Source organism: Perognathus longimembris, chromosome 11, assembly GCF_023159225.1.
Source record: "Perognathus longimembris pacificus isolate PPM17 chromosome 11, ASM2315922v1, whole genome shotgun sequence".
Taxonomy (NCBI): Eukaryota; Metazoa; Chordata; class Mammalia; order Rodentia; family Heteromyidae; genus Perognathus; species Perognathus longimembris.
The window spans coordinates 57585693-57607618 of NC_063171.1; the positions used below are offsets into that span (position 1 = coordinate 57585693).

Consider the following 21926-nt stretch of genomic DNA (forward strand, 5'->3'; position numbering starts at 1 on the left):
TGATTGGCTATTGCGGTTGTCTATCCAGAATCTATTTTTTTGATGGATGTGGTGGGGGGGGGGAGGGAGGGTTACCTCCCTGTCTGCCCCAGATCACGTTTGCCACCGGCAGCCAACCAGTCGTGCCCAAGTCCGCGGGCAAGAAGCGATTGGGGGCGAGTGAGCTGGGCGCCCCAGTCTCCGTCCGGGTCCCCCCTCCCGCGCCGGCCCGGGGCGGTATATCCTGCTCTCCCCGATACCCCCCTCGGGTGGAAGCGGAGCGGCGGCCTCGCTGAAACGCAGAAGCGAAATGTAGCGCGCCGGGGGTCGCGGCTGGACGCTCGCCTTGGCTGGGGGTGTGGGGTGGGGGGAAAGCACGCGGGGGCCCGAGGAGGACTGCCGCGGAGGAGGAGTGATGAGAAGAGGGGGTACCCTGCACCCCCCGAGACCACGGGCCCCTGCTGCCACTCGCCAGGCGCCCCCCTTCCTCCCGAGCGAGGGGCAGGTCAGTGCTGTCGGGTCTTGGGGGGTAGTGGGGGGGGGGGGTGGCGGAGGGCGGGAGCGCTGGCGCGCAGCGCATTTGCTGAGTCCGGTCGTGGAGAGACCGCCGAGGCCACCCAGTTACCCCCCCCCCCACACACACACACACAACCCCCACGGGGTTGAGGAGACTCAAGCCGGTCTTTTTTGTCCCTGCTTGGGAGGAGGGGATAGGGTGTCCCGGGGCCTGAGGCCCATCCGAGGTCCCGGTCCTCACTTGGCGTGTTGGATGACGGACCGGCTTTCTTCCTGCGGGCCCCCTTTCAGGTTAAGTGGCCGGCCGGGAAGACAGGAGGGGCAGGACTGTCAGGTTTTGGAGGACGCAGGAACTTCTGCTGGCAGTGGACTCCGCGGGTTGCTCCTGGATCTCCAGTGAGAATCTTTGAAGGAACCACCGTGCAGAATTTAAGGGGGTCCTGGCTGGTGACTTAAGTTGATAGGCAGAGGACACAGTTCCCTTGCGCGGGTGCCTGAGGTTTGTCTCCGATTTTCCTCCAACTGGAGTTGACTAATTGTGAGTGGAATACTTAGGGGGCCGTCCGCCCCACCTGTGGAACCCTTCCTTAAAGTTTACTGGATTTTACTTGTTAGCATCCTTCTGGTGAAATGGTGATATGGTGAAATTCAGGGGGAAGGGGAGGGATTCCCTCAGGTGAGGGGAAAAAAGTACAGCCAGGACAACCAGAGAAACAGGATTTTTAACAAGGAGCACATGTTAGCTTATGATGTGCGGGTTTGCTGCTGTTGTTTTTTCTCTCCCATTTTGCTAATACTTTCGTTTGAGTTTTTCTGTTTGTTTTTAGCATTCTACTTTATCTGTTAGTAACTCCTGGGGACAGGGGAGCCAAGGCTACTGAAATGTGTGGATAACCATAACCAATCATTTTGCACTCTGTCCCTTCAAAGGGAGGTTACTGCCTTGGGCCTATCTGACAACAAGCTCACAGGGCCAAGTGTGAAGGGAGAGAAGCAGACAGAAGCCTGGACCAGAGTCAGCCTCTGGGCTTTTTGTAACACTGTTCACTCTCAAGGGCAGGAGTGGGCAGGCCTCTGGCTCTTGGCATCGGACTGGCAGGCTTGCCCCACTACTTGGGAAGTCATCCATATTTTCTTTTTTCTCAGGCCTATTAGGGGTCTAGGGGCCTTTACTCAGTGGTTAGCTTCATCATTTATTGGCTCTGTGCAGCAGTCTTGCTCTTGCTGTCTTGTGATGATAAACACTCATCTTCTATAGTGGGGTGGCTGTGTGGTGCATTTGAGACTGAACTTGTAACTTACCCTGTGGAGGGACCACACTTAGCGAATCCTTCATTCTTAATGGGATTCAAGAAAGGATCTCCCTAAGGATACCCCTGCCCACCCTGGGTTGTTGAGAAGATAGTCCCATCGCCCAGGATCTTCCTGTGGGGTGGTAAGATGTTGATGAGTTGGGAAGATGGTGGTAATAGAGCCTGCTGGGCCTGCAAATGTAGAAGTGCAAGACTGAATTGTTAATGGAAAGAAATGGGTAAATAGTGAGCTCCATAACAAACTGCTATCTGGTTTGGGGGCCGATTCCGCCAGTAGGAGCTGTTTTTTGCTTTATGGTAATATTCTCCCTTTCTCTCTCTCTCTCTCTCTCTCTCTCTCTCTCTCTCTCTCTCTCTCTCTCCCCTTTTCCCTCTCTCTCTCTCCTCCCTCTTTCCCCTCCCTCCCTCTCTCTCCTTTACCATCTCTCTTCTCTCTCCCCCCTCCTACATAAGGTTCTCTATACAGATTCTTGTGACTTTAATGACCAGGCAACTGGGAAGGTACAAGGTCTTTCCAGGAAGGGAGGAAATCTCTGGAAGAGAGAGGAAGGACAGAAGACACTGCTTTGGGACAAGCCGAGCCTGGGGTGCTGTGGAAAGCTGAAGGAGACCAGCAAGAACAGCAGGAAGAAACCCCAGCCCTTGGTGGAGGTTGTGTTCTTGACCATCTGAGCTCACTCCACTTCTGACAAGAGGGACGACCTTGGGGGGCACTAGAGACTTGGGTTGGTTGGGCTCTTTTCCTCTGGATGCCCTCCACTCCACTCCGAGGACCCTACACTGAGAACCAAAGATTTCCCCCAGGCACAGCACTGGCCAGCCGGAGGAGGGCATCTGCACCCCTAGTGGCCGGCCACTGGTCTGGTGAGGATTTGCTTGTTTCCCTCCAGCCCACGGCTGCAGTGCTTGATGGGGCTGCCTGTTGGCGGATCAGTTTTTGCTGTGCCCGGTAGGAGCCGAGCCGTGGGAAGAGGTCCTGCGGCATCCAAGCTTGGGTTTGCCCCAAGACTAAGTTCTTTCTCAAGCTAGAAAGGGAGAGAGAAAGCAAAGAAAAAGAAAGTTCTCCCCCTCCCCTCCTCCCTGCCCGTCATGTCCTCTAAGCCGGAGCCGAAGGACGTCCACCAGCTGAACGGGACTGGCCCAACTCCCTCTCCCAGCTCTTCAGATGGCCCCGGGCGAGAGCCCTTGGCTGGGACCTCAGAATTCCTGGGGCCTGATGGGGCTGGGGTGGAGGTGGTGGTGATTGAGTCTCGGGCCAACGCCAAGGGGGTTCGGGAGGAGGACGCCCTGCTGGAGAATGGAAGCCAGAGCAACGAAAGTGACGACGTCAGCACAGACCGCAGTCCTGCACCACCCTCCCCGCTCAAGGAGACCTCCTTCTCCATCGGCCTGCAAGTGCTCTTCCCCTTCCTCCTGGCAGGCTTCGGAACGGTGGCTGCTGGCATGGTGTTGGACATTGTGCAGGTAAGCCCCTAGTCCACAGGCTTCTGCCTGGAAGCCCACAGGGCGGCCCTTGGTCTCCTGGGCAACTACGACTTTTGGACCTTCCTCTCTACCTCTCTGTCAGAAGCAGCTGTTGCTTCCTAGAATACCCTTTCCCTTTGGATCGTGTCCTTGGTTTCTTCACGGTCTTGTTACTTTCTATAGAAGCTTCAAGGAAGCTGAGTAGCCCTGGGGAGGTGGGCAGAGCAGTAGCATAAGTGGTTCCAGAGTATAGATCTGATGGAGGAGAGAGGCTGTTGCTTGCCATACCCTCTGAGCACTCCTGCTGAGTCCAGCTCAGTAGGCCATACCTAGATATGGCTCTCCTACCTTCTTCCCCTTGAGGTTTCAAGGGTGCCCAGGGTAAGAAGCTCAGTTTCAAGTCTCTCCTCCATTCCCCTGCTGGGAAGGAATTCATTCAGCTGCCAAAGAGGGTCTCAGATGAAGTGAGAAAGCTCTTAAAGGCATTTTGCATTGCTTATCTTCTAGCAACCTTGGTGCATTCTTAGGGAATAGGGATGGGCACAGACTGTCTGATGCATGCTTAGAAGAATTGATTTAACAAGAACTGAAAGAGTCATTATGAGCCTTAGATGGGAACAAATTGTGATGAGAACTGGGCAGAACCGCCTCTCCTCCTTGCTCCCGACTTATCTGTCATGAACCTGCTCTGGGCAAAAAGGGTTCTTTATGAGACTACCAGGTAGTCTGAGTGATGAAAGTTGGCAGGTCCTAGGAGCCGAGGGCCAGGGACATGCTATATTTAGCGTCATGTGAGTTAGGACTTGCCCAGAATCTCCAGGTTAGAAAGATAAAGTCTTGTTTCTAGGTAAGAGTTTTGAAGCACAGTGAGGCACATTGAGCTTTCTGAAGATGTTAGGATTATCTGAGTCCATCAGTGTTGTGTTATCAAGTTCTTGACAAATGCTGTGTTCTAGGTACTCGGAGAAATACAGAAGCGGGAGGAGATTTGGCCTGTGCTGTTGGGGATCTCTCAGTGTTCCCTGACTATGATATTCTCCAGAGGAATTCAGGGCGAAGCCTCCCCTCCCCTGGGTCAAACCAGCACTTGCAATCCACAATTTAGTGATATGAGTGCTGACATGGCTTCCTTTGCCTGTGTCCTCAAAGACTGAGGATGATTCGTTCTAGATACCCTCAGTACTGTCCTCCTAGACCCTGAGCTCATCAGGAGAACCCTAGCTTTGGTTGCTAATGAGAATAGAGTTTGTGACATGTCAGCATGAAGATACTACCTCCCTTGTCCTCAAGCCTGTTATTGTGAGATGCTTCCTATATGGAGGTTAAGAAGCCAGCCTGACTGGGGGCTCAGGCCTATAATCCTAGCTACTCAGGAGGCTGAGATCTGAGGATCATGGTTTGAAGCCAGCCCAGTCAGGAAGTTCTGTGAGATTCTTCTCTCCAACTAAGCATCAGAAGAGCCAGAAGTGAAGCAGTGGCTAAAGTGGTAGAGGGCTAGACTTGAGCGGGGAAAATGCTCAAATACAGCGCCCAGGCCCCCGGACCGGCACCAGAACAAACAGCAAAACAACAAGAAGCCAACATGGAGCTTTGACTTTTCCTAGTAGCTGCCCCTCCTCCCGGGGCAGTGAGCAGGAGGAAGGGGAGGAAAAGAAACCAGGGTTACTGTTCCCTCACTTCTTCCATTCTTTCCCTGTGATCCTGGTTCTAAATCGGTGCCTACAGAGAGGTGCAGGGCTGCAACTGTAACTCAATGGTAGAGTGCTTGTCTAGTATCTATAAGCCCTGGTTTTGATCCTCAGTAGAAGAGAGTTGGCAGTGATGCCGAACTAGGGTCTTATGGTGAACTGGGGGTTATGTGTGTGTGTGTCTTATTTTCTGGGTAATTATAATGATAGTGGAGAGTGTTTGGGGGAGATGTTCTGTACGCCTACACAAGAAAGGAAGCCTCCATTTTATAGCTAGGGCAACTGTGACAACTTGCCCCTGTTCATCTATATCCAGAGTTTGGGATATTACCTTGTTGCCTTTTGCAAGGCCATGATTTGGACACTGTGAGAAGCCCACTGTTTTTGTCTTCCCCTAAAGAACACAGCAGACTAGAATTGGCAGCAATTAGTGTTAGCTTTTGAAGTGGAGGAGAACAAAAATTCTTAGAGGGGGAAGAGCGGGATCTACCCACACCAATTTCCCACACAGAAGAGCGTTCCTAAGCTGGAATGCTCTCTGAAGTCTTGTCCCCCTGAGACTGAGACATTAGAGGCCTAGGTAGTAGGGGCTTCTCAGTGTGCCCACAGAGAGCCGGCATTTGCCCTCAGTACAACACCTCAGCTCACTCCAGAGCTAGGGTCCAGTTGGTGCTGTTGACAATGGCTTGTTTGTCCTTGTCCTCCTCCCTCAGCCTTCCCACCACAGCTGGGCTGGAGCAGGGCCTGCAAATGGCTGCAGCAGGATCATGGGAGGGATGAGCAGAGAAGGACTGGGGCAAGGGACCACAGAGATTCTTAGTCTACATCCAGGGAAACTAAGGGGTAACTGACAAAACAAGCAGGATGGTTTCTAAAGATTCATACCTATATTCTCCCTTCCCAAGCTAAGGTGGTTTTCAACAGAGAATCTAAAAGTACCTAACAGGCAGGGACCATCTGGAGGAGGTGGCTATACAGAGAGTCCCAGTGTCTCCGGACAGCTGAACAGAAATCTGTGTGGGTCTCCATTCATTCGCCTCCTTCTTTCAGGGCCCCACTGCTGCTAAAGACCTGATCTCTTCCTGGAAGGTCCGTTTCTTGTCTGCCCTCTTGGCTCTACTATATATTCATGGCAGCCTCTGCGTTGAAATAAGGAGCTAGGTACTTGACAGGGTAGAAGAAGATGACCCGACTGCGGTCTGCTCCATTCTTGTGGCAGTTAGAAAGGAAGCGGGCCTGGGCCCAATGCTGGCATCAGAAGGGACTGCCTTGTGACCCAGTCCCTACCAGCCCAGGCTGTTTCAGGTGTCGTTCCCTTTTCCTCCTAGTTTTTATGAGGAATAGGGGTAGCAGGAGATGGCATGCTGCCTTTATAAACTCCAAGCTAGATTAAGACAGGAAAATTGCAAGACCTTATTTGAACCCACTCTGCTCTGGCTACGGATACAATGTTAGTAGACCCTTCTCTAGGATAGATACTTCCACCTCTGTGTATACAGAAGAGTCTACAAAGAAGAAAGTGGGTGGCAGTGTGGCCTCAGGTGGCAGAGTGGGAGGGAAGTGGTCCTCTTGCAGCTGGTCTGCTCCTGTAGCTGCTAGCATTCCTGGCAGGACGCTCAGGTCCCGTCTCCCTTGGTCACCCTTCTGCTCTGCCGGTCTCTGCCTCCAGCTTTCTCATTCTTTGTACAGCCCTGTACAAAGAACAGATGCCTCAGTTAGATGGAGACTGGAGTTCCTATGATTTGACCAGACGCTGGCCTCCTCTGGAAGGTCCACAGCAGCCTACCTTCCCAAGCCCTTGTGCAACCTGCTACCTAGAGCTGGATTTGGGGATTAAGTCATCTGAATATCTTGATTCCATCTCTTTTTCCTGGCCCTGGCTTTCTGTCCTTCCACTATCCTACTGGAGCAGAATGCTTGAGGGAGACGGACATGGGTATATAAAGCCGGGGAGGTGAAGGCCGGAAGAGGCAGGTTGTGTGCACAAGGCTGAGGGGCCAGCAGGACCTCCAAGGTACAAGACCTAGGGCAATTGCTCTGAATCAGGATTGGTTTTGAGTCTGCAGGGAGTAATCTTATCCCTTACTATGAAGTTTTCAGGGACTAGTGACACCCCCAAGGAGAGAAAAGGAGGGGACAAAGTGGGTACGCATCTGAGAAATAGTGTAAATCTGTGGGTGCTCCTCTGCCCCTTGGGGCAGGCCTTCCTGGACCTTTTCCCAGCACAGCAAATCAGGAAGGTGTGGGTGGTAGCTTGGCTGGTAGCTTAGCTGACTGGTTTGACTTCAGAGGCAAACACTCCCGGCCAGGATGAACAGGGTGGGCCTTATGTAGGCCAAAGTAGAAAGAATAGCTACACACTGTCCTCACCACATCCTACTCGCTCCTAACCTCAGGACCTCCCTGTTTCCTGGGCTTCCACGTCACCAGCCTTCCAGCTCCTCTTCCCAGAGTCCAGAATGAGCCTGCCTGAGCTGCATCTGTGAGAGTTTGGTGGGTAGAGAAAATGAGTATGGAGGAATGAGCTCCTCTGGCCCAAGTGCCAACTTGGGCCTTGCTGGGTCCAAAGTCAGATAATAATGTGGGCTCCAGGCTATATTTTCTAAGTGTTGGGAAAACTTCTGCAGGGGGCTGTTAGTGTCACAGCTCAGTGTCTTGTTTCGTGAAGTTGCTAAACCTCCTATCTTCCAGATACTCTTATAGTTAAAAGGAGAGGGGTGCAGGGTGGGAACATTTGGGAGTTCTTATAGTAGCAGCTAGAGGGTCTTAACTGAACCTTTTTTACACCTTGTGTTTTAATCAAGACAAAGCAGTATTCATTAAACAATTTAGAAACTATTTCTTGCCTGCCCTGAAAGTATCTCCTTTTGGGTCCTTCACTACGCTCCCACACATGCATGTATCCACTGCTCTCACCCAACGGGGAGGTGAGCGTTCAGGGAACGTGGGAACAGCTGTAGTAGGTATTTGGGGGCATGGATGAGATGTGGGGCTCTGCTCTGCAGGGAGCTTCCAAAGCTTACAGTCAGCACTCTTGTTGTCAGCAGAGGGAAGAAAGGAGGGAATTCTCTTTGGGGCTGCTTATCTAGTCTGGGAGGAAGGAGGATGCTATAGGAAGCTGGATCCCAAGGTATACACCAGCCATGTCCAGGAATAATACCCCCTGAGCTCCCCCATGCCGAGGGGGCTCACTGGGGCTGCTTCGGAGGTGAGAAAGGATAGGCACACATAGGCATGCGCGCGCGCGCGCACACACACACACACACACACACACACACACACACACGGGATAAGAGTTCTTTTTCTGGCTGTTTGAAAACTCAGGAACTGCTCTTTAGATGGAGGTGCCTCCTCCCCCTCAGGCTTTTCAGAGAGAGGCTTCCTTAAGGAGAATCGCAGGGGCTTCAGGAGACCCCAAGGAGCCCAGACAAGGGTGTGCTCTAGCCCTAATGAAATGAGCCCTTCCCCAGCACCCCCAAATTCTACGAAGAACTCTGATGAGAAAACAAGAGGTTCTTGCCTTATGGGACCACCCAGTGTCCGGCTTCCTTAGCCCTGGCTCCAGGCCACTCTGATAGTCTTGCACAACTCTATTGTTAGTGTTATCTTGTTATGTTAAAAGATGTGTAACATAAAATTTGTGATCTTAAGCCTTGTACTGGAGCTCGAAATCCACTGCCTCTCACTCAGCTTTTATGCTCCTGGCTGATGCTCTTAACACGTAAGCCATGTCTCCAGTGTGCCTTTTTTTGCTGGCAAACTAGAAATAGAGTCTCTTGGACTTTTCTCCCCAGGCTGGCTACAAACTGCGATCCTCCAGGTCTTAGATTCCTGAGTAGCTAGGATTATAGGTGTAAACCACCAGTGTTAAATATGAAAGTATCCAGGGGTGGGATTGCTGGATCATAAGGCGGTTTAATTTTCTTGAGACACTGCTATACTGTTTTTCACAGTGGTTACATTTTACAATCCCACAAAATATTGTACAAGAGTTTCAATCCCCACATCTGTGCCAACACTTGTTATTTTCTGTTTGTTTGCTTGCTTGTTTGTTGTTGTTGTTGCTGCTGCTGCTGTTGGATTTATTTTTATGCCAGTTCTAAGGCTTGGACTCAAGGCCTGGGCACTGTCCCTGAGCTCTTTTGCTCAAGGCAAAGTGCTCTATCACTTGAACTATAGCTCCACTTGCCATTTTTTGTAGTTAGTTGGCGATTAGAGTTTCTAGGGCTTTTTCCTACCAGGGCTGGCTACAAACTAGGATCCTCAAATCTCAGCTTCCTGAGTGAATAGCAAGGACTAAAGGTATGAGCCACTGACACCAGTCTTGCCTTACAGTAGTCATCATAATGGATATGAGGTGTTAGGACACTGTTTATCCTTTGCAACCTTGCTCATCTTTTAGAGCACAGTAGCAGTGTTGGAATTCCTTTAGAGTCCATCTGAACGGAACATTGTAGGAAGGAGCTTGAAGTCCTTACAGTTTATTGGGGTCTGGTCAGTGTGAGGGGGCCCACTGGGGAGATAGCATGAGGTCCTCTCTGCATCTCTTTTTTTTTTTTTTTTTTGCCAGTCCTGGGCCTTGGACTCAGGGCCTGAGCACTGTCCCTAGCTTCTTCCCGCTCAAGGCTAGCACTCTGCCGCTTGAGCCACAGCACCGCTTCTGGCTGTTTTCTGTATATGTGGTGCTGGGGAATCGAACCTAGGGCCTCGTGTATCCGAGGCAGGCACTCTTGCCACTAGGCCATATCCCCAGCCCCTCTCTGCATCTCTTGATCAAGGCTCTCAGACAAGGACTCTCACCAGTACAACTTTCTGTCTCCTGACCACCGTACCCAGACCAACCTGTATACACCTGCCCATCCTCCATCTCCAAACCTAGAAGCTTTCCTTTCATAAAACAAATAAAGCAAACCACACAGCCAGCCAAAGAAATTGGCAGGAGAACCAGGACTGATTGTCCCAGCACTAAAAGCCATGTCTCTCAACTCCTAAGCCAGGGTTCTTCCTACAGAGATACACCTGCTTCTGACTGAGAGATTGAAGAGGGTCTCCAGGGAGAGCTTGTGCGCAGGAGTCCCTTGCAAAAGCCCCTTGTAGACCAGCATTTAGATCTGGGGTGCAGAGCCTACTCAGGAGAGTTGCTGTGGCTGAGGCCCAAAACCCTTGGAGATAGAAACCAAACAAATGCTCTAATCTCCCCAGTCCCGTGGAGCTCAGCTCTCCACAGCTGAGACAACACCACCCAAGGCTGAGACCACAGAGAAACTGGGCTAAAGGCAAAGGGGCCACGGAGTGCGAGTTGAGGTGGGATCGTGAAGGAGTCTGGGTCTTCAGACAGCTTGGAGTGGCTCTGCTATGTGTTTCCACCACTCTCCTGTCTGCAGTAAAGCACGCGAGGAAGTAGAGCCAGGCCCAAGGTCTCCCTTGTTCTGGAGCAGGAAACAGAGCTGTGCTATTTGGAATCCACAAGTTTACACTGCTTTTGCAATTCTTGGTGGTTGGTGTGCTCACGCCTGCTGATCCTGTTTCCTCCCCACCCCGCACTGTTCAGCTTCAACACCAGCCCTTGGGGGCACTGAAACTCCTGGGCTCTATTTCCACCTTGTAGCACTGGGAGGTCTTCCAAAAGGTGACGGAGGTCTTCATCCTGGTGCCTGCACTGCTGGGACTCAAGGGGAACCTGGAGATGACCCTGGCCTCAAGGCTGTCCACTGCAGTGAGTGTCCTGGCTGGGAGGAGGAGGCCCAGAGAGGACTGTGGGCAGCACCGAGACTGGGAGGTGGCTGCTCCACTGTCCAGGCCTGGGGCGGGGCCGGGGGTGGGGGTGGGGAAGGGCAGGCTGGGAAGGAAGGAAGGACCTGGCTAAGCAGGTGTAGGGAGATCCCAGGCTGGGTGTCCTGCTCCTGGGAAGGGGCTCCCTACCCAGAGTGGTTCCCAGACTCTGTTTCTGGATAGCTCAGCCATCCCTGGATGCCTGCCCTACCCCCTACCTCAAAGCCTGCCTCGTGACTGTTTGTACAGCTTTGACAGGCGGGCATCATGCTGGTCCCCCCATCCGCACCGGTGGGGGCCTCCTCTGATCTCCTGCCCTACTCTGCAGCTGGGCAGGAGCTGAGCCAGGCCCTTCCAGCCCCTTCCCCATCCCCTCCCAGCCATTCCCTTTCCCCATGCCAGCTCATTCTTTAAGGAAATACAAGGAGGAGCCGCTTATCGGTCCCACCTCCCATAACACTGTGGAAGACAAGACACATGGAGTGAGAGGCAAGAGACTCTGGAGGCCATGAATGTCCCTGCATGGCCAGGAGTGGAGAGAAAGGCAGCCATCCTCACCCACCCCAACTTACTCTTTCCTGCTTCCCCATGCCACCCACTCCTCTTCAAGCACTTGCAGCCTCAGCCCTGTGCTGGCTGGCAATCTGTCCATCCCTAGGAGAGCAAGCTGCTACAGAGCCAGAGCTGAGTCTTGCTGACCCAAGCAGGAGTAGGCTGCCCAAATAAGCAAAGCAGGCAGAGGATGCAATCTGGCTCAGCTTTGCCTGGAAACAGAGCAACACAGTCACCTTGGGAGCCCACTTCCCGCCCCTCTCAGCTGCAGGAACTCAGACTCGTTAGATCTTTCCTTTCACCCCACCTTTCTTAAGACTTTTCGCACTTTCACGTCCTGGTTCTAGAGTCTTAGCCTTGCACACTGTGTTTGCACCCTGGCAGGGATTTGATAGATGGGGCCCCAGGCCTTCTCCAGCCTAAAGCTCCAGTGTTCCCCCCTTCCTTTCCCAGGCCAACATCGGACAAATGGACACACCCAAGGAGCTCTGGCGGATGATCACCGGGAATATGGCCCTCATCCAGGTAGGAAAATGGGGTTGGAAGAAGCTTGTACTTTAAGGAAACATAGGAAAGGGTGATTATTCCCACCTCTAAGCTTCTCCTTTAGTCAGGAGTCGCTGTAAGGCTAAGGTTGGCTGATTCCCGAGTGGAGCCCCAGCACCCTGCCAAGTTGCAGAGGAAAATGGCCTATGGGGGAAGAGCCCCACCATCTCCCATGACTAGGCTCCAGATAGCGCAGAGGCTTCTTGAGTCCTTGCAGATCCTGGCAATAAGATCAGGCTCAGGAGTTATCCCTCTGCCATGGTTGTCCCATCTCCCCAGGGGAGCCACACAAACTGGGACTCTTTCCCCTTTGAGTCTCAAAGGTTGACTGGACCAAAGCCTCTGGTTTGTTGACCCTCAGTCCATCCCCCAAGGAACACCCAGTAACACATCCTGGTCTCCTGCTGCATGCACTGGCCAGTACTAATGTCTGGTGTGAAACTAAATAAATAAAGACATCCTTCCAGTCGGGGGGAGGGGGGTGCTGGACAATCCAGCCTATGCCTGGGGCTGCTGAGGCCAGCAGGAAGTCCCATGAATGATCAGTGGCCCCAGATAGGGAGCCCTCTGCTCCAGGCTCACCCTATCACCACACCTCTTCTCAGGTGCAGGCCACAGTGGTGGGCTTCCTGGCATCCATCGCAGCTGTCGTCTTCGGCTGGATCCCTGATGGCCACTTTAGTATCCCGCACGCCTTCCTGCTGTGTGCCAGCAGTGTGGCCACAGCCTTCATTGCCTCCCTGGTGCTGGGTAAGGAACCGGGGCGGGGGAGGGGGGACAGGGGGGCACGCACTGGGGCAAAGAGGCTGCCCACAAGGTGTTAACCGCGCCCTGATACCTCCAACTCTCTATGTTGATATCCCTTTATCCCTCCTCACTCTGCCTGCCCTGCTTCTTCTTCCTCACCAGGTATGATCATGATTGGAGTCATCATTGGCTCTCGAAAGATCGGAATCAACCCAGACAATGTGGCCACACCCATTGCTGCCAGCCTGGGTGACCTCATCACCTTGGCACTGCTCTCAGGCATCAGCTGGGGACTCTACCTAGAACTGAGTGAGGCTCGGGCCGCTGACAGTGGCTCAGGTGGACTCGGGTGGACTGGGAGAGATGGGGATCATTTTGTAAATGTGCCAGGATTTCTTCTATGTTCTTCGCCATTTGGTTTGAACAGTTAATAGTTAACTCAGAATCTTAGAGAATTGAGGATAGGTACTGATCGCAAATTCAGGCAAGCAGCGAGTGCTGCAGGGAGAATATCAGAAATCTACTCCTGCCTAGTCCTATGGATCTTGCTTCTCTTGGAGAGGTGAGACAGAAAGAAAGTAAAAGCTGAAAATCTGCTTGTAAACCAAAGAAGGGGGTAGGCTGTAGTGTTTTCTGGGATCAGACCAAAAGACCTGAAACCTGGTCTCTGGGATAGCTCTCTACCTTGGTTTCCCTCTATAAAATAGACAAGGCTAGCCCCATGTACTACCTGGACTTATAGTAAAGATCAAATGTTATCGCCATTTAGTGTAGTATCACTGTTGATCTGTTGGGGCACTTTCAGGCATAGTCAAGGGGGAGCTGGGAGGAAAAACCACAGAGCTCATCGCCCTCTCATTTCTGCCTTCCCAGAACACTGGCGATACATCTATCCCCTAGTGTGTGCCTTCTTCGTGGCCTTGCTGCCTGTCTGGGTGGTGCTGGCCCGACGGAGCCCAGCCACAAGGGAGGTGTTATATTCAGGCTGGGAACCTGTCATCATTGCCATGGCCATCAGCAGGTAAGAGGGGCCCCTAGTATACACCCCTATACCATCCCATCTGCCAACAATTCCCTTTTCAACCTTGGAGAGAGGAGGTGTGGGGCAGACTCTAGAAATGTGTTCAATAGTGTGCCAGTCCTATGTCCTTCTGTTACTGGTGACAGGAACCATCTGAATTGAGATTTTTTTCCAAAGAAGGATGTATTTGCTTTGGGAACTGAAAAAGCACAGGTGGAGCCTGGCATTGGTGGCTCACACCTGTAATCCCAGCTACTCAGGAGGAGATCTAAGGATTGCAGTTCAGAACCAGCCTGGGCAGGAAAGTTTGTGAGACCCTTTTTCTCCAATTAACCACCAGAAAACCAGAAGTGGCCATGTGGCTCAAAGCAATAGAGCACTAGCCTGGAGCAAAAGAGCTCAGAAACAGTGCCCAGGCATTAAGTTCAAGCCCTACAAACTACCAAAAAAAACCCAAAAACCAAAAAACCCACAGGTGGATCCAACATCACATACAATATTATTAGTGACCCAGGACTCACCTCTCCCCTCACCTCTGCTTTTCTCTGTCATGACCTACAGCTAAGATTTATACTTTTTTTTTTTTTTCAGACAGGGTCTCCCTACTTGGCCCAAACAGGCCTCAACTCATGATCCTCTTGCCTCTACCTCCTCAGTGTAAGGATTACAGATATACACTCTCACACCTGGCCTGGCTCACTTTTTTTTTTTTTTTACTCCTACCAGTTCCAATGGGAAGACAGATTCATTCCTCCAACAATTGCACAGAATCCTAGAATACAATTTCATTGGTTCTCATCTGGTCACATGTTTATTCTTGAACCAGTCACTATGGCCTTGGGACTGCAATACTCTGATTGGATGGCCTGGATCCTAGGCATTATTGAAGCAGTGTCACCTGTTCCATGGTGACTGAGTTTGAGAGAGGTGGTGCTGGTAGGAGCTTTTACCAGAAAAGGAAATAAGTACCCAGTAGGCAGAACGACAGTCTTCACTGACAGGAAATCCTGCAGGAGCTCTTCTAGCCAACTGGAAAAGCAGGTACAGGAGGTGTTTGCCCAATTCAGCACCACCAGCTTGTTCTTGGGCCATTGTGCCAAGTCAGGAGGTTATGAGCAGCAACTAATTCTGTCAAAAGAGGTAAGGACTGAAAGAAGAGAGATTCAGCAGATAGCATGCTTCCCTGTGTCCCCAAGGCTAGGCGGGCCTGTGCCTCTCTGCCTCTCACTTCAGAGTAGAGCCCTTCAGTGATCTTTGTGTTATCTTGGTCTTGTGTCTTCGTAGTGTGGGAGGCCTCATCTTGGACAAGACTGTCTCAGACCCCAATTTTGCAGGGATGGCTGTCTTCACGCCTGTGATTAATGGTGAGGCCTTGGCACCAGATGCTAGCGGGGAGGAGATGAGCATAGGAAGAGGGTTAAGGGATTGGCTGTGTCAGTCAGCATTCTGTTAGACAAGAGAACCCAGTACAGAGTTCAAGACTAATGAGGGAACTCTCCTAGAGGGGGCAGGGTAAAAGAACTAATGGGATGTCGAGTTAATCAGAAATTAGCAGCCACAGGGCTTCTAGTCCTGAAGGGCCAAGGGGACCTAGAATCAGAACTCAGTGACAGATCTCTATCCTCCACAGCAATAACCCCTCCCAAAAAAGCAGGGAGGAAAACTGAGCACTGGTGGCACATGCCTATAATCCTAGCAACACAGGAAGCTGAGATCTGAGGATTATGGTTCAAAGCCAGCAAAAAGTCACAAGTAGAGGTGTGGCTCAAATGGTAGAGTACCACCATTGACCAAAAATGAGAGAGAAAGCCCAAGTTCGGGCACTAGTATACACATACACATATGCACACACACATGCACACACACACACATGCACACACACACACACACACACACAAGTAGTAAGGAGTCCAGAAAGAAAGACTTGACCGTCAGCTGTCTCCACACCTACTGCATACCTGCCCAAACCTGAGTAGAAGCAGCCAGCAAGGTGGCTTAGGGGATATACAAGCCTTTAAAAGTCAGCTTCCTAAGTGGTGTTGGTGCCTCAGGCCTGTAATCCTAGCTACTCAGGAGGCTGAGATCTGAGGATCACAGTTCAAAGCAGCCTGGGCAGGAAAAGCCATAAGACTCTTATCTCCAACTTACTGGAAGTGGAGCTGTGGCTCAAACTGGTAGAGCGTTAGCCTTGAGCAAAGAGCTCAGGGACAGGGACAGTGCTCAGGCCCTGAGTTCAAGCCCCATAACCACACACACACACACACAGTCAGTTTCCTAGTGCGCAGGGCAGGGCTGAGGAGTACAAGGACTAGATTGAAGTGTGAAGACAAATAGAATCACTAGCAGCTCCCCGGTCTGAGTCCTCTGTCTCGACAGGTGTTGGGGGCAATTTGGTGGCTGTGCAGGCCAGCCGCATCTCTACCTTCCTCCACATGAACGGCATGCCAGGGGAGAACTCTGAGCAAGTTCCTCGCCGCTGCCCCAGCCCGTGTACCACCTTCTTCAGTCCAGGTAATGGCAGAGGCTCAGTCTTTGGCTCCATTTCTGCCCTGAAGAAGAGGATCTACAGTTGTGAACTTTATTCAAGAAACAGTTAGGTCCCAGATCCCAAGTTTTCTTCTTTGTGCTGTGCCAGTAATTCTGAAGAGCGCAGCCTGGGCAAGAAGGGACACCCGTGAAGCTGAGACCCCTTGATAGGGGGAAGGTGTCAGTCAGCTATCTGCTGTCCTAGACGGCAGTGTGGGCCCTCTTGACTTTCTGGGACCAAGGCTCCTCCTCACACCCTCTCTCCTCTGGTCCAGATGTGAATTCCCGCTCAGCTCGAGTCCTCTTCCTCCTTGTGGTCCCTGGACACCTGGTATTCCTCTACACCATCAGCTGTATGCAGGGTGGGCACACCACCCTCACACTCATCTTCATCATCTTCTACATGACAGCTGCACTGCTCCAGGTATGGCCCAGGGACCGGCATTGGAAAAGAGGCCCAGATACACTGCCACACCCTCTTCCGGTTCTGGGCAACTAATAAACACTGACAGGGCTCAGAATAGACGGTGGCTCCAGGTGAGGCTCTTAATGTGTTCTGTGGCTCTAGTTTCACTTCCCTGAGCCTCCGTCATCCATTTGCAAATTGAGAAGGCTATAGACCAAGGTTGTAGTTTTGAGGTAGGTGCTCAACCTCCAACCCCCGCCCCACTTACTGGCCACAGAGTTCCACTTGCATGTTGGCTTCATTCAAATAAAGGGTCCCACAGCTTAAAGTAGCAAAACCACTGGCCTAGATAATCCCATTTGTAAGAGCCCATCCATCCTCCCCATTCTATAATCCCAGGCTACTTCCTCCCTTGTGTTACTGCATTTCAGTCAGCCACTCACCTGTTGATAAACACCCCTCCAGTGCTAGAAAAGTCATGTGTTAGGAATCTTGGCAAGGGCTGGCCTGAGAATCAACCATATGCTGTTTCCCAGCAACAGATCCCCAAATTGCCATGCTCCCTTGCACGTGGGAACAGGTGCACACCCTTGGGAAAGGGCAGAGTATACAAGTTTTCAGTTCATCTCTGGGCCTAGGTTGGATGACAGGTTTTGGCTCCATTGCCCTTTATGTGTCCCCTGGGAAATACTCTCCCTCCTGCTTTCTTCTCTAGATTTGTGGAGGAGCAAAGGGTGACACCTGATCCCTATGAAGTTCTTCCAGATCCCTTTACCACTTCAGCATGTGTCCCAAGGCTGCTCAGAAGACTAGCTAGGAGAACAGCTGCTGCCATCCAGGGCATGTCCCAAATGCCCCCTGACCGTGCTCTTTATTTGTGACTCCCACAGCTACTAGAAAGGGTGTGAAGTGGGCTGAGAATATAGCCAAGTGGTAGAGTGCTTGCCTCGCATACATGGAGCCCTGGGTTCAATTCCCCAGCACCATATATATAGAAAAGGCCAGAAGTGGTACTGTGGCTCAAGAGGTAGAGCGCTAGTCTTGAGCAAAAACAAGTCAGGGACAGTGCTCAGGCCCAGAGTCCAAGCCCCAGGACTGGCCAAAAAAAAAAAAGTGTGCAGTTATGAAGCACCTCCCTCAGGGCCAGGGCCACAGGCACACACGGCTGCTGTGTGCAGGACAATGGAAATGTGAAGGGTACGAGAACTGTAGCCCCCTGGAGAGAGGACAGGGGAACAACTGGGTTTGTCTAAAAATAGTTACCAAGTCTGCCTTCTGGCTCCTACACCTGGGTCTCTTAGGACAGAATTTTCATCCTACAGTATTTGCAAAGTATAGTCAAGAGCAAAACCTCTCAGATGACTGTTGGGGCATCAAGCATGCGAATCCACTTCATTCTCACACAGACGCAGCTATTGAGAAAGCCCAATGTCCAGCACTGTTGTGAGTCTGCCCAGACATAGTGCTCTAGATCAGGTATATCGCCGGTTTCGAGGTGCATGTGAATCTTGTTAAAATATTCAGGAGGTCCAATGTGAGGCCCAAGATTCTGCTGTGGTCAGTGCTGCTCATTCTGGGCCCACTAGCAAGATTCTGATCCTCACCATTCCCCAGTAACTATAAGAATAGAAAGTAAGCAAGGGAGCAGATCATCAAAGCAGAAGAGAATCCAGAATGTATTTGGAATTGATACTCATTGGAATCTGCTTTATATTTGCCCACTTATTCGGGATTCTGTTTTGCTAGGATTAGTGTTAAAATAAACTTGCATTCTTCTGAGCCCACAACATCAGAATGGGAAGGGTCAGGAGAAAGCAGCTTAGGACAATCAAGTGTTTCTCAGACAACCATGTTGGCAGTAGCCTCAAGGCTGAATTCCTGCCTTGGTAGGGTTAGATTAGTAAGCCTCTGGTCTCTGTAAATTTGAGAGGCGAATGCTAGGGTGAGTGGCAGCAACTTCCCTTCTCCTGAGCGTTCATGTAGTCCTGTTGCTGTTTGCGGGATAGAAGAACATAGAGAAGGCTAGCATGGTGGTGATAGCCTGAAAGGGTGCGATCATGTGGCCTCTGGCTCCCCCTGGAGAGAGGGGATGGCTATAGGCGGCCCTTCTGTCTCTCCAGGTGCTGATCCTCCTGTACATCGCAGACTGGATGGTGCATTGGATGTGGGGCCGGGGCCTGGACCCAGACAACTTCTCCATCCCGTACTTGACTGCCCTGGGGGATCTGCTGGGCACTGGGCTCCTGGCACTCAGCTTCCATGTCCTCTGGCTCATTGGGGACCGAGACACGGATGTTGGGGACTAGCGTGGCCAGTCAACCCTTTCCCCACCCCTCTGCACTTTCTTTTCGGAATTTTGTCTTTTGTTCCTTTACCCCTTCCTCACCCCACACTCCACACTTTCTAGAACTCCACTTTGATACCACATTCTCATTATTTTCAATGGGAATTTTTATACATTGAGCCAAGTTTGGATAGCAAGAATTCAGGAAGAAGAGATGGGCTGAGATAAGCAGAACAAGTAGACTTGAGACAATCACCAAGTGCAATTCCACGGTGGGTGCCTCCGGCTGGAGTGGAACAGGAGGTTCTGGCTGGGATCTGGGGACATTGAGTTTAGCTTTAGCAACTTCAGTCTTGGCCCTAATGAGAAACCCTTTATGAGTGAGCTTTGGTTATGGACCAACTTCAGAGCACTGGGCAACTGTTTCAGGGGCCCTATAATCCCACTTTGTGTTCTGCCTTCTGGACCCAGACCCTCTGGCCCTCAGAAAGGAGTTAGGTGGACTGGCATGCCTCTTGCCTGAGTGCCGGATCACTGTCACCAGTCAAATGTCACATCCAGAAGGAAGTAAGCAGTGGCCTGAGCTCTCACAGGTTTCCCAAGGTCCCCATCCTCCCTGAGCCCAGAGGACCAAGTCTGTCTCGTCAATCCTCCTCTCTCTCTTTTTTTTTTTTTTTTTGCCAGTCCTGGGGCTTGGACTCAGGGCCTGAGCACTGCCCCTGGCTTCTTTTTGCTCAAGGCTAGCAATCTGCCACTTGAGCCACAAGTGCCACTTCTGGCCATTTTCTGTATACGTGGTGCTGGGGAATTGAACCCAGGGCCTCATGTATACGAGGCAAGCACTCTTGCCACTAGGCCATATCCCCAGCCCCAATCCTCCTCTCTTAATTGTCTTAAGTACTCCCTTCCCCAGAGCTTGCCGGGAAGGGTTTCAAGATTAGGGACAGAGCAGAGGCAAGTGGAGAATTAACTTGGAAGTCAGGCAACCAGGGCTGTTTTCATTGCTGCTGTTTCTCCTGAAGACTTTATCTTGACTTTCACCTTGGCCTCTGTCACTTCCTAAAAGCCCTCATTCTATTGTATCCTGGAGTTCAGTTGTCCTCTCTCTTGGCTCCTGCACCTCTTCAGACATCATTCATTCATTCATTCATTCAGCAAATACACAGTCTCCCCCAGGTGAGCTCTTCTGCAGGCATGGTCTGAAATCAGTTCACTAAGTGATAGTTATTGGGTACCTGCCATGTATTAGGTACTGTGCTGGCACTGACGAGCCAATGGGAAAGGAATTACAGCTCTAACCTCTCCTCATTCCCCAGGTTACAGAGGCTACTTGCCCTTTCCAATCGAGCAGTGAAAGTTCCCCCACATTGTAGGTATTTGCGGCAACTTTCACCAAGACAGCTTCTGCTTCGTTCTCCCTCCAGATCCCAGCAGCCCCATTGCTCAACCCGTGCTTGAGTCTCTAAACTATCCTTCCTCACCTTCTCTCCCTTCTACCTCTCCTTGCCATGTATTCAAAAGAGGATTCAGAACCAACAAGCTGGATCTCAACCAGAACCCAAGCCTCTGCCTCTTCCCCATGTGTTAATTCAGAAAGCTATCCACACTCAACATGCAAATGTGGGCACCGGAATACAGATTTAACCAGCCCGTGTGTCAACAGCCTCCCCCCAAAACCCTCCCCTCTCTCTGCCAAGAGATCACCTAAGCAATGGCCCTATTTCTGCCAGCACCATGCCTTACCCCAGGAGCTTACCCTGAGCCTCCAAAAACTCTTTTCTCTCCCTCATTTCCTCCCAGGGTACCTCTGGAATCATAGTACCCTAGACTTGGAAGGAATTGTAGGGTTTTTTTTTTTTTAGTCAGAGTTCTGTCCAGCAGAATTCATTAACACCAGCCTGGCTTGTTTCCACTCCTCCCTCTGACCTCCTTTCATCTTTCTTCCCCTCCTCCAAACACTTGCACACACAGACTCTTGTACAGGCACTAAACTCTGAGGCTGTGCCCTGTGATCTCCAGCCACTCCTATCCCACCACTCACTCCATCCTTGTGTCTGGAGTTGAGCCAGGTCGTCCTGGAGTCTCTGGAGTGTCCCTCCTCCTTTGCCTATCAAGCAGGAAGGTTGCTGTGCCCCTAGGCTCAGTGGGAGCAGAGGACTGTGGGCTGAGGGGGAAGGAAAAGGAAGTTGGCTTCAATGGAAGATTAATGCCTTTCCCCCTAATTGCACCAACCACATATACTTTTGGCCTGGCTGCAAGGAATATTGGTTTACTCTTGTATCCTTCAAAAGTTACAGAACTGTGTCATAAGAGAATTATTTATAGTTACTATAACTGAATTGACAAATGTCAACTTAACTGATAAATTATATTTGGTAAAATAAAGAGGACGTTTATTTAGATGGTTTGTGTGCCTGTGTGTCTCATCAAAAAGCAGCTTCGGTAGTTTTCTTGGGCCCCCTCTGGCAGCCAGAAATTACAGAGGGACAGGAAGGGGCTGGTGTTCCACAACCCAATTTGAAGGAATACCTCCAATGATCCAAAGCCTCCCATTAGTCCCCACCCCATAATGATTTGCACCTAGCTGAGGAGCGAGCCTTTACCAGCTGGGCCTTTAGGAGACATTCAGGGGTAGGTCATAGCAGTGGGCAGCAGTGTAACTCAATGACTAGGCAGTGTCAGCTGGCACTGGGCAATGGCTAAGGAAGCAGCAGATGGAAAGGGCACCTGATCAGGTTTTGGAGGGTGCTGAAGAATTGGCCTAGCAGACTGGGGAGGAGAAAGACACCTTGCAGAGAAAATCATGAGCTAAGCAAGGAAGTGAGCCTGATGCTTTGGGGGTACTTCATCTGGTTTCCAAAAGCCTGGGGAGCCCGGATCATGCCTATAATCCTAGCTACTCAGGAGGCTGAGATCTGAGGATCAAGGTGCTAAGCCAGTCCAGGCAGAAAATTCTATGAGACTCTAATCTCCAATTAACCACCAGAAAATGCTGTGGCTCAGAGTAGTAGGGTGCTAGCCTTGAGCAAATAAGTTCAGGGACAGCACCCAGACCCTGAGTTAAATCCCCACGACTGACAAAAAAAAAAAAAAAAAAGACCTGATATGCTGA

The 21926-nt window shown here is 51.2% G+C and overlaps 1 protein-coding gene across 2 annotated transcripts; it reads left to right on the forward strand.

Annotated features, from left to right (window-relative positions):
- The first annotated feature begins 55 nt into the window (after positions 1-55).
- On the forward strand, positions 56-19048 carry Slc41a1 (solute carrier family 41 member 1). 2 transcript variants are annotated; one of them, XM_048357057.1, is made up of 11 exons: positions 56-484; positions 2262-3272; positions 10569-10676; positions 11738-11809; positions 12436-12580; positions 12740-12886; positions 13451-13598; positions 14883-14962; positions 15975-16109; positions 16400-16548; positions 18651-19048. In XM_048357057.1, exons 2-11 carry the CDS (start codon positions 2898-2900, stop codon positions 18834-18836), a joined length of 1545 nt encoding a protein of 514 aa, XP_048213014.1. In that variant the 5' UTR covers positions 56-484; positions 2262-2897; the 3' UTR covers positions 18837-19048. The 2 variants fall into 2 exon arrangements, with proteins under 2 accessions (XP_048213014.1, XP_048213015.1); XM_048357058.1 differs by having other exon boundaries at positions 2275-3272.
- The last annotated feature ends 2878 nt before the right edge of the window (positions 19049-21926 follow it).